At 35.7% G+C, this 12,643-nt stretch overlaps 1 protein-coding gene across 2 annotated transcripts in view; it reads right to left on the reverse strand.

Moving 5' to 3' along the window:
* Nucleotides 1–12,643, reverse strand: part of LOC129001884 (LIM domain transcription factor LMO4-A-like) — a 335,873-nt gene that overhangs the window by 32,584 nt on the left and 290,646 nt on the right. For both annotated transcript variants that reach the window (XM_054429344.1, XM_054429345.1), the window contains exon 4: nucleotides 2,117–2,305. In XM_054429344.1, coding sequence (XP_054285319.1) covers nucleotides 2,117–2,305 — 189 coding nt within the window. The remainder of the gene's footprint in view (nucleotides 1–2,116; nucleotides 2,306–12,643) is intronic.

Here is a 12,643-nt window from a genome sequence, read left to right on the forward strand (position 1 = left end):
ACTAGATTAAATTTTTTTATTAAGAACCACTTATCAACAGCCCAGCATGGCTTCTATAGCGGTAGATCAGCTGCATCCAACCTGGTTATCTATCAAGATGATATAATATCAGCCTTCAACAGAAGTCATCAAGTAGACAGCATTTACCTGGACATGTCGAAGGCTTTTGACAGATTGAGTCATGAACATCTACTGGCTAAGCTCAGCGTTTTGGGTGTTACTGGTGCCATGCTAAGTTGGTTCAGAAGCTACGTCAGTAATCGTCACCAGGTTGTCAGATACAATGGATGTACATCCACAGCGTTTCCTGTTCTTTCTGGAGTCCCCCAGGGCTCGTTATTGGGTCCTGTGCTGTTTTCCATATTTGTGAATGACCTGGTCTCAGTAGTCACAAATTGTAAAATATTACTCTTTGCAGATGACGCTAAAATATACAAGGAAATTTCGTCGGAGTATGATTGTGATATGCTTCAAGCCGACCTTGACCAAGTATTACTGTGGTGCCTCAAGAATGAAATGGAGCTTAACATCTCCAAATGCACGGTGCTCTCCTTCTCACGACGGGCAAATACCATGATGCATGGTTATACTCTTGGAGGAAAATCACTTTCCAGATCATCTGTTGTTAAGGACCTTGGTGTGACTTTAACATCTTCACTAAGTCCCGATGCTCACCTTGATGCCATTAGTAGAAGAGCAAACTCTGTTCTTGGTTTTATTATTAGAGTGTCTAAGGACGGTTTTTCGCCAGAAGCACTAAGGACTCTTTACGTTCAACTTATCCGCCCTATCCTTGAGTACTGTTCTCCAGTGTGGTCACCGTATCAGCTGGGCCACATAGAACTTCTTGAGGGAATACAAAGACGTTTTGTTCGAATTGTTGGACTGCAGCTGGGCTTTCGTTATGAAGATGTACCCTTGGACGAGCTAAGCCACCTCCTTCGTCTTCAACCCTTGTCAGTCAGGCGTAGAATCTCCGATTTAATGTTTCTGAGGAAGATAATCTCAGCTTCAGTGGACTCACCTGAATTGTTGGGAAGAATCGACCTTCGAGCGTTGAAATCGACAAGATCAAAACAACTGTTTGAGAGGAGATATTGCTTTACACAATATGCGTACCACAGCACTATGCCACGTCTCCATCGCCTTGGAAACTGTCTTCCAGAACACCTGGACTTCTTCTCCATGTCCGATGAAGTCTTTAGAAATGGGCTGAAGAGTTTCTTCGCTTAGCTGCTGTTGATCATTATACTGTTACCTTCTTTTTTGTTTCTGTAGTTGTTGTTTACTGTTACTTGTTTTTTTGATTTTTTAATTTTGTTAGCTAATTACCAAATTTGTTGTTCCCCATGTTGATTGTTAATTATTGTTATTATTTATTGTATTTATTGTTATTTATTGTTTTTTATTGTTATTTATTGTTATTCATTGCTATTCATTGTTATTTTTTGTTATCTTATTGTTATATATATTGATATATTTTGATACATTCTTATTTATTAGGGTTCTTTAGTCAGGTCATCTTGATGTGATGTATGAATTGTTCTATGTAAGTTGAATGAAACTTCTTGCCATGATTGTATGTATGAAAATGGAGTTTTCCGTCTGTAAATAAATAAATAAATAAATCCATTTTCTTTACATTCATATGAGCGATTCAAATGAAAAATAAAAAGGAGGCTTCCATGTTTGTGTTAATAGTTTATTCCGTTGAAACAGTATGGAATTTGCAAAAAATTCAATCTTTTTTGTCCCAAATACTAAAGCAAATTGTGAATGTTTCCATAGATGTGTAGTGACGAAGGCCTATTAGAATTCTATTACAAAACATAATTTGTGCACTATGGTCTTAAACAAGGGAAAATTCGGGTATAACAAATTCAATTCCTAATGACGAATGAAATAAATCAAATAACCTAAATATAAATGTCTGGTATTTGAATAACAACTATTTAATTAGTCGATTTCATCCGGTGTACCCAAGAACGAACAAGAAATTCCCACTTACTCATCTATACACTCTCCAAGCCAACATGGAACCAAAGACCTAGCCTTCAGGAAGCTGGATTACAGAAAACACTATGATAACTAGTACTCAGATGTAACTTTCACTTACCTGTCACCCTGTACTAGTTGCGCCCCGCACTTACTACAGGCGAAGCACTTGAGGTGGAACACGTGGTGCGGTGGCGCCCCTGGCTGCTGGGGGGCGCTGGTGGCGCCGGGAGCCCCTGCCCTCATCACGAACTCGCTGGCAGGGATGGTGTGTCCACACGCTGAGCAGGCGCCTGTGTTGCCGAACAACCTGCGGAATAAACACCAGGTTAGATCATGTAAATAGAGTACAGGACATACTTTATCGCTACTGTAAGAAAAGGTTTTAACTCAAATATGAACATAAGATTGCGTGAAATGTAGTACGTAACTTTGTTACTGACCAAGATCTACAACCTTTCATAAAGAGTGCATAAGGTGTAAATCAAGGTATGACAGCTAGGTTTAATTTTTACGATTCAAAATCTCCTGATTTTTTTCTAGGATCGTAATAGTGGTTATCTGATTTCGTGGCGAAAACTGTAGCAACTTAACTACTCAGCTTACAGCAGTAGGAATTTCTTTCGACATTAAAATGAGTGATTAAATGACAACGGTGAATTATTATTTCAAAAAAAGTATAAGAACCCTTTATGAATAAAATATATAGGCTAGTTAAGACATTATGCACCACTTTTACCAAAAACGTGATATGCACTCACATCACACCTGATAGTGGAAAAAATTATTCGCCAAAAATGAGAGCGGTTTTAACTTTCACGAGCGGTAAAATAATCGACTAATTCCCAGTAAACGGTTATGGGCGACCTAACTAAGGCTGCTTGCACAAGGGGGGAACAATCTACTTAATAACCAGTAACAGCAACACTGATATCAACTCTATTCAGCCGTATAAGAAATACCTCCTTGTTTAGGGCGATATTGTCTGGCAAAACAGAAAATAAAAGGAAATTGGAGCTTTAATTAACAATAAATTAAGGAGGTTATTTACAGAGACGTTAACGAGAAGCAGCGACTAACTGGGTTGCTCATTAGCCTGATATTAATTGTGTATCAGCGGAATGTCGCAGAAACGAACCTTTGTCTACAGCGTTTTCGTCGTTACTCGCAAATTGGGTTTAATTAGGTAGATCGAGTTTTATATCTTAAACCGAGGCTTTATTCATTAAGAAATGATTTATTAGACTACGACCAATATCGGTTTAAAGAGGTCGATAATTTTAGTTTTTACTTGTAGTTGATCTAATAAAGTATAGCCTATTTAACCCAGACTAACCGTGGATCCAAGTCCGAAATAATGAAACTATGTATAAGACATCCCATCTATATGGATCAGCTGTCGCCAATTTTTTACTAAAAAAAGAACGTAGTTGTTTGAGCCAGTCAGAGATTGCGCTAGTGTCTAAAACTCTATTTTGTACCTTATTTTTTGTTACTGACATAGTTGCTGGGCCACAACAGTTGCTATAGCTCATGATAAGTCATTCCGTCAGTTTGACTTGGTAAAAACCATCGTGTAATCGGCAGAAATCAGTAATTTAGATCAGCGCAATCTGTAGGTGGCTCACCAAATTTGATTAAAAACCTGGCTACAACTTTAAATGGAGATGGAATGTCTAACATTTAATAAGTAAAAGACATAATCCTGGTAAAGTACCGAAATTCCAAACTACCAATAATACCTACGTAAACTACTGAAACATAAAATATGATAAACAAAACTGAATGCTGTAGTTTACACGGGTGCATTCCTAACTAAGCTGTAGTCTATGAAATTTGTACAAACTCAAATGTATTGTACAGTGACTTAGTGCCTATATTGTTATTAACACAATTTTTTTAATCATTTCAGTATTCCCACTCTTATATACATATTAGTTTCTTTACCTAACCCGCCATGTTAAACTTCCCTATCCCAAGCGTGATGTATACAACTTCTTTACTTCTCGAGTGATGTAAAGTTGGAAAAAACTCACTCGGTGAGGTAATGAAACCCATTTAAATAACATTGAGTTCTTAACTTAAAAAATATACCTCTATGGAGCCAACGACGTTCAACGCTAGAAGTCAGCTGTGCGCTTGAATTTTATTCTTATGTTTTGAAGAATTTTCCTAACCTAGCTTTTGTTTGTAAATGAACGTTACTGTTAGAAGATGAGTGAAATGGATAATGAAAAATGTTGTTCGTGACCTCTTGTACATTGTCGGGTCAGGTAAAATCTTGTACGTTACACGTTACGCAAGAGCGTGTTTACATAACTTAGGTAAATTATGCAATCGCTTCCGCTCGTTGCACAACATTCACCTGCGTGATGTAAAAACGCTCTTACTACACTTATAAGGTAAATAGCTATTACTCGTGCCTTCCCTATTGTCCAATTTTAATTTTTACACCCCTCGTCCAACTCTCCCTGAATATTCATCCATCACGTGACCGCCGTTACAAAAATTGTCAAGTAAACCTAGTTATTCAGATGTCCTTGATTTGCATTTCCGACCGGAACTGTTGGGAAGGTGTTAAATTCCGATCGCTGGACGATGGTTAGTGTTTGGCCGTGTGGGGGGGGAGGGGGGGGACAAATTAAGTCGCTACCAGTTGACCAGTCTCCGGGGACCGTAGCATCGGTGGATAGTGTTTGCTCGCATTGGATGGTTGGTCCGTACAATCTTTGTTGAATCGATACCAACACCAACGAGAATAATTGGAAATGTTAACGGTTACAACACTTTGAAAATGAAGAATTCATGTGGAAATGTACATAGAACCTTAGTAAGTAGAGAGGCAATTACCTAACCTAAAAGTTTACCTAAAGGACCTTTTAGTTTATAAAATAAATGATCCTACGATAACATAGCGATTAATCGTATAGCTTTTAGTTGAAGAGTTCTCCGATACAAACAAATTCTCCTCTCCTGGTCTCCCTTTTTGGTTTTTTTTTTACGTCGATGGACCTACCACGTATTATATTCAGCTATATAGCAATGCCTATATTCTGGTGTTTTGTAGTTAATATATGTAAAACATCCAAAATATGAACACCCTAAACATCTTAGCACTAACTAAACGCCAATATCAACCAACTTGATTTCCATTGCTAAATTTGTGTACGGTTTGAATCAAAATGTTGAAATAAACCTAGTTCAATACAGCTACAGACGAAGATTTTTGATCTAAAATAGTTTCGGGCTTCCCGTTCCGTAACTAGAACTAGATGTGTGAATTGTTATAAACTAAAAGTTATACAACATAAACTGTCATGGTATGAATTTTTTAAAATAAGAGAGAAAGAACTGGACTATGCGAAAAAATATGGCTTAGTTCTATGTTCACGTTGTATTTGTAAATGGGTGATAAAGCCTGATGACATATCCGTAACATTGTCGTTTGTCCTTCAACTGTTACATAGTTATCTCAGCATTATATTACATACGTTATAACCGTTACCTCAGATCAAGGTCTTATCAGCCAATTAAGGAAGTCTAATTGTCTTCTACTATATACCCGCTTATCAGTTCTGAGCCCGTTCTCTCTTTCAATCTCCCTATCTCCGAGAGATATCTTCACTATGCTTTACAGTCTAATACGTTTGTGATATGTGGCTAATTACCTTATCTATCTGGAACACGTATATAGATTGAACGAGATTTAATTGGTAAAGCCACACCTTTGTCGTAACCTCTGTGTTAGTTTGTACATGTTTCTTTTCATAATCGATAAATGAATATCTTATTTGATTGCATATTGCTATATATATCGGTAGCACACACCCCTAACTTAAACTGTGAATGTCCTGTGATTATGAAGTAAGAAAGAAAATGTACGATAGCAAATTAAATGTTATGACTTTATTGAGCTCTAATATAATTCGACGGAAACTAACTTAAGGATATAAGATGGTCTGATAACGAAAAATATGCTTTTCAAAAGTAGTTAGACCTATTTTATTAATTTCTGTAGACATTGAAATAATAATTTTTCACTATACAATAAAAAGCTCATTGACGTTGCACATCTTTTGCGTGTATATTTCGTGATGTATTTTCAAAATATTTTATTAAATTGAAACAAACAATCAATTTTTTTACACTGTTATTAGATAATACTATTTTTTGTGGATTTGAGCGATGTTTTGTACTTCAATATTTTTGAATATTTGAATCAGTCGGTCATTTGTTCACGTTAACACCCTCAGGGGTACTCTACTCTAAGTGTTAATGTAAATTAAAAATCACCCTATTTTTCAACGCCAAAACAATTCTGGCAGAAAAAGGGATAAACAATCGGTAATAGAAATAAAAACTAAACAAGGCAAATAAATAAACCGGACTCGAGTACTCACGGGAGCAAACTTGACACCGTTAAATACCTGAAATTTAATCAGAGAAAAAAGCAAAAACGTAACTTTTTAATACAGATAAAAGGGGAATATTAATTAACGCGCATTAAAAACTAGTAGAGGACCGGAACGCAAACAAAAACATCGCGATTGTTTACATTTTAAAAGCTCACTCATTAAGTAACGGGATATCCGAAATAAATGTGGAGTACTTTTAATTATCAGACAATAAAACGTTATTTACATTCCATTTCAGTTAAAAACGCACTCTCTTATTAATCTGTAATGAAGATTGACTGTTTCAGTTTGTAGCTGGATTAATCTGTGTAAATTATTTGGATTTACACAATATTTATTTTAGAAATCAAGTGAGTTTGTCAGTACAGTAATGAAGGGATTTTTTACTTAAAATATGGATACATAGCCTACTCAATTATTTAAATAATTTTAAAATAAATAGATTTTCTAAAAGCTGCATTTTTAGTACAGTTATGGTTTGGAATTCACATAATTGCACCTTATAAAATAATTGCACTAGGTATATAGTGTTATTGTTAGTATTATTTCTACAACTTTTAAATTTCAAACAACACATTGCACAGGATTTCCGGTCTAGGTTTACTTACCCTAATTTTCCAACAGCCAACAAATTAAATGCGCAAGTGTATTTAAACGCGCTATGCAGTTCTTAAAGTTCATAAACACACAAAATATTGGCCTTCTTGCAAATATCAAGATTCCTTACAAGTTCTAACAAAAAAAAAATAACGCTCATTGTATACAAACTACTCCGCGTTCAAAATACACTATATGCCTGTAAACAAGTGGAAAATCGAATACCGCCTAATTAAACTCAATTTGCGAGTAACGACGAAAACGCTGTAGACAAAGGTTCGTTTCTGCGACATTCCGCTGATACACAATTAATATCAGGCTAATGAGCAACCCAGTTAGTCGCTGCTTCTCGTTAACGTCTCTGTAAATATCCTCCTTAATTTATTGTTAATTAAAGCTCCAATTTCCTTTTATTTTCTGTTTAGCCAGACAATACGGCCCTAAACAAGGAGGTATTTCTTATCCGGCTGAATAGAGTTGATATCAGTTAAGCTAATTAATAAGATTGTTTAACGTTCCGCTTATTATTCTGAGCCAAGTCGCCGTTCAATACCTTACAAGGTAATCACTTGAAGGAATTAATTGAGTTTGGCCTATTACGAACTTTGGATTGTTGGTATTTGATTTTATCCAATTATAAATGTTTGTCAGATATCTTAATTTGTTGAGTAATTAAACTTTTGATAGTTAATACTTTAAAGGATTGTTGTCTATTCCTTCGCATTAAATACCCTGAACTTGATCAATTTTGGGAAATTATTTTGATTTGTTGAGCGTAAATTATCAGATTTCATTTTATGAAAATCTTATGTGTTTTATTATGAGCATCGAAAGTGTTTTATTTAGTGGTAAAGCAGTTATTACCTTATCACTGATATGAGATAGTGACGTAATGGTGGTATTTTTACCTACAAAATATAAAAGTGTATATTAGAGTGAGATTCCTTGTGTAGTTTTGTTTCAGACTAAGACTAGCTGTTTAATTAGGAATCGAGTTTTCACCATTTGTGTGGGTCCAATTTGTGGGTTATTGTTAATGTACTGATATTTTAGAACGCGTGGATGAACCGTATCGAGCCACTATTACCTTGATTTGCCTTCACAAATCGATACACATATTCAAAATTATTACGAGGGTTTCCAAAAAATTAGAAATATATACGTAGGAACAATTTTAGAAAGAAACAGAGAATACCAAAGTTCCTACTCCATCACGGACAATGATTCTATTTCCATCACAAACAGCAGGAGGATTTGTCTCTACGGTCCCCAGAGAGTGGCTAACGTCCCTACGGTCCCCTGAGAGTGGTCAACGAGTGGTGAGGACTCAATTTGTCCAACGATCACAATTAACACCTTCCCTGCTGATAATGTAGGACATCTAGATACATCTGAGCCGATATATATATATATATATATATATATATATATATATATATATATATATATATGTATACATTTTATTGTTTATTGGCGTCACCATGAGTTTTTTCTTACAAACTAATACTCCGGGTCAATTGTTTTAATTATAACTATGTTTAGAAAAAAGTAAGGCATCAAATCAATCTACTAGAACACACTGTTATTTATCGTTAATATAGTATTTTATGTCGATAGAGCAGTGTAAAATAGGATTCATTGACAGCCTACTACTGATATCTTTAACATCTATCTGTATCAAACGTGAGATTGTAGGGGTCCCAGCCACTGGTCGTAAATTCAGGGGACATTTATATTATCTAAAACCTAACCTAACCAACCTAACCAAACTTCTATATGCGGATTAGGACCAGAGGTGGCCGGTTCTCCGTTTCCCTAAACGTAATCTAGGAACTAAAATAAAAAAAATATAGCAAAGATAAATATTGTTATTTTATAACCTAAACTATTGCCAGGAAGGTGACGATCGTCAGCGACGAAAACGATCAACGGGGTTTTAGGATCAAGTAAACCTGAATGCGGTATGTGAATTTAAAAAGATCCTTGATACAAGCGTTTCTCTAGGAGGGCAGCGAGGTGGAGTCGACCTCATCACAACACATTACTAGGTACAATTACACAAACCGGTTCATCGACTGTAGATGTAACCGGACACTTCTCAACTGCATCTGCATCCCACACCTCTCGTAGGTTCAAATTGATGAGATATTTCACTATAACCCCCCGAAATAAGGAAGCACATAATATAAGTTCTCAGTGCATTTTAAGTGTTTGATTACATCTAGGTGCATTTAATTTGGATGTCGTCAGTTTTGTGGTTGCTGAGTGTAATGGGTCCCAATATGTGAATAATGTAAATAAATTGACATTCAATCAGACTTAAAACATCAAAACTTATACTGTATAAAGTACAAGTAGGTAAGGGTAAGATACATAAGAGTGGTGGTAGGTCTCGCTCAGGGCCGAACTTACCTAGGGGCGGACGGGGCGAGCGCCCGGGGCCCCCGGGCCTAGGGGGGCCCCGAAGGGGCCCCTTGCACAGTAGTTTTTATTAATATCTTCGAAAATTAATCAGACACTTACCGAATGATCTTCTTTTTTAACAGCTTTATTGTCGTTATCCTATATTTAAGGTTATTGTTAGATGAACTTTAAGGTATTACTAGGACCAAAATTCTTGACTCTAAGGGACTTTTCCTCAGTGTTGCACTGGGCCCCGCGCTTAGACCTAGTTTACACGAGCATAGCTGCTAGGCTGTGACGGACCAGTTTGAGTTTCAATGAAGCCGTTCACACAAACCTACGGCCGCGGTGATCAAGTTGAAGGGGGCCCCTTTGCTTGGGGCAAAAAATACAATAAATAATATGAAAACTCTTGTCCTAACGTAGAACGTAACTTGTACAATTGTGTTGGGGTTAAATGGAGATTCAATTGAGATCTAATACTTTTGAAAAATAAAAACATTGTTTGAAAAATATGTTTTATTAGATGTTATTCTTTTACCTCTAAGTATATCCCATTCACGATTTTAAGGGGCAGAAGTATTATATTACCCATTCAATTAAAAGGTTTTATAAAATGTTATACGTCGAAATTCGGATCTTCAATTTAGTCGATAGAGTCAAAATCATACAGCGCCAGTAGGATAAAAAATCTATATAGACATTTTATGACAACTAGGGTCGTGTGATGTTAACAAAAATTACATTATTTGGGAGCGGGCGAGCGTTGTCGACTGAAATCGTAAAAAAGCGCTCAACAAGCAGCTGCAACAATAAATGATAATGAGCTGATAAGGGATCCTGTCTAGTCTTGTCTGTCTCAGCACGCGCATACACATACATACAATGCCTTATCGCCAATCCAAAACAATTTAAATCACTTTGCTCCCAGTGTGTTTTTGGTTGACATTATCGTACTTTTGTGTTGTATTTTATTATTAATTCTGCAAACACTACAAAGAACAAAATTAATGTTGTATTGAATGTTATGTTTGTGTTGTATTAATTTATATTGAATACATTTAAACATCTTTCAGTTTACTCATATAAATGGTTAGCTTGTGATTGGTTATTAGACTTGTATTGTAACATTTTACTCGTCAAGAAAAAACTCAAACTCGTTAAAGTTCTTAATGGTACTTTTCATGCTAGGACTTTTAACTATTATACAAACGAGAATTCCATGCCAAAACCACTATGAAAATAAACACAAGTCATAGTTTATGATTTTATAGTTTTAGTGCAGCCAAGAAATGTAGGAAAAGCAGGAGGTTTTAATTGCCATGCCAACGTGACCAACGTATCAGAGTAGGAAGTGACATTTATTTATAGGGAAAATAACTATGTTCTAAACTTTATAATGATTAATCTATAAATAGTAAACTTTAAAATTGTTTTGACTTGTATCTTATAAACTTAGTACAGTAAAAGGTTTGTTAGTAAAATTATAGTAAGTTATAAAATATATTAAAGCTTTAAAAGTTTATGCATTATCTCTGACTTACATCACGTGTTTAAATATAACTTATTCCATTAATTAATGTTAGTTATTTTTCATTTGAGTTTTCATTCAAGCACCAAATAAAATGTGTATTACAGTAAAAAAATGAAATTAAACCTTTTACAAGTACGTGTTATTTTATTTTTATTTTATCTATAGTTTTCATTATTTGTTGCAAAGGATATTACATTTTAATGTATTGCAAAAAATGTGTAAGGTACCTGCTAGGTATATTAAAATTTTATAAATACAATTACAACAAGAACAAATCATAAAATAACACCGTACATTGTAGCTATTTTCAGACTTAAAATATTACATACTAGCTGTACCCGCGGGCTTCGCCCCGTTTAACTTCATAAGTATTCGCATGGCTCATTCACGTCCTGGTTGAAGTTCGTTCGCTACGCTCACTCACCTTTGGGTTGGAGCTCGTTCGCTGCGCTCACTTGCCTTCAGGTTAGCTCGTTCGCTACGCTAACTCGCCTCCAGGTTGAAGTTCGTTCGCTACGCTCACTCACCTTTTGGTTGGAAAGTAGCTGTTGTCATAAATAAAAAAAATAATAGTGCTGCACCCTGTTGGTAATACTTGTAACTTTTATGTTATTGAACATCATAGAACAGAACCAACTTGTTTAATTGTAACAGCTGTTAAGATTCATTAATTACTTTAAAATATTAAAAAAATCATAAGATTAACATGGGGAACTACAGAGCCACTGGGGCGGAGCCCGAAAGGGTTTTTGAGATAAGAATATGCTTTAATGTTAATCGGGAATGTGAGCTATCATCATGCCAAATTTCAGCCCAATCCGTCCAGTAGTTTATGCGTGATTGAGCAACACACACACACACACAAACATACACACAAACTTTCAGATTTATAATATTAGTAAGACAATTAGTTTATGCAAAATACAGCATTCTAACAGGTTTACATATTAATTCACCTTGAAATTAGCTATTTAAAATTAGTGTGCATGTAAATGCGTTACATTGTGTACCGTATATGTTCTCGTACAATCATACTGGGGGCCCCATCGGCAAATTCGCCCGGGGCCTCTGAAGTCCTAAGTCCGGCCCTGGTCTCGCTTGGAAAGTCCAAAAACGACTGTAGGATAGTATGGTGAGTGACGACTTCTGTACCTTTGTTGAATTGGCGATCTTTAGATTGTGTCAAGCACTCCACTAAGACAATTAAATATCTATTACATAGTGCGTCGACCAAAGCGTCAATATAAAGGGTGCGCCAAAATAACCTGACGGTTTTTAATACTAAATAACTCAACAAACTACAATTTCATGTATTAAATAACGTTATATTGTACACACTACTATGCCATTTTCATTTATAAAAAATTATATCACTCAGGTTATGTCACCTTCTCCTAAATACAAGCTTCCCATTTTTTTTTTTTTTTTTTTGCATATTTGCAGTCGCCTTCGCCTGATGAATAGAAGAAATCTCTTCCCTGATACACTGCTTGAGTTCAGGGATGGTTTGAAATTTATAAACAAACATTTTGCTTTTTAAGTATCCCCACAGCCAACAGTCACACAAAATTAAGTCTGGGGATCGAGCTGACTACGGCACATCACCAAACCAAGAGATCACTTTACCGGGAAAGAGTTCACGCAAAAGTTACATTGAATAATTGGCTGTATGACAAGTTGCGCCGTCCTGTTGAAACCA

Source organism: Macrosteles quadrilineatus, unplaced genomic scaffold (genome assembly GCF_028750875.1).
Source record: "Macrosteles quadrilineatus isolate MER2022 unplaced genomic scaffold, UCM_ALF_1.0 Scaffold_8__2_contigs__length_117827958, whole genome shotgun sequence".
Lineage (NCBI taxonomy): Eukaryota > Metazoa > Arthropoda > Insecta > Hemiptera > Cicadellidae > Macrosteles > Macrosteles quadrilineatus.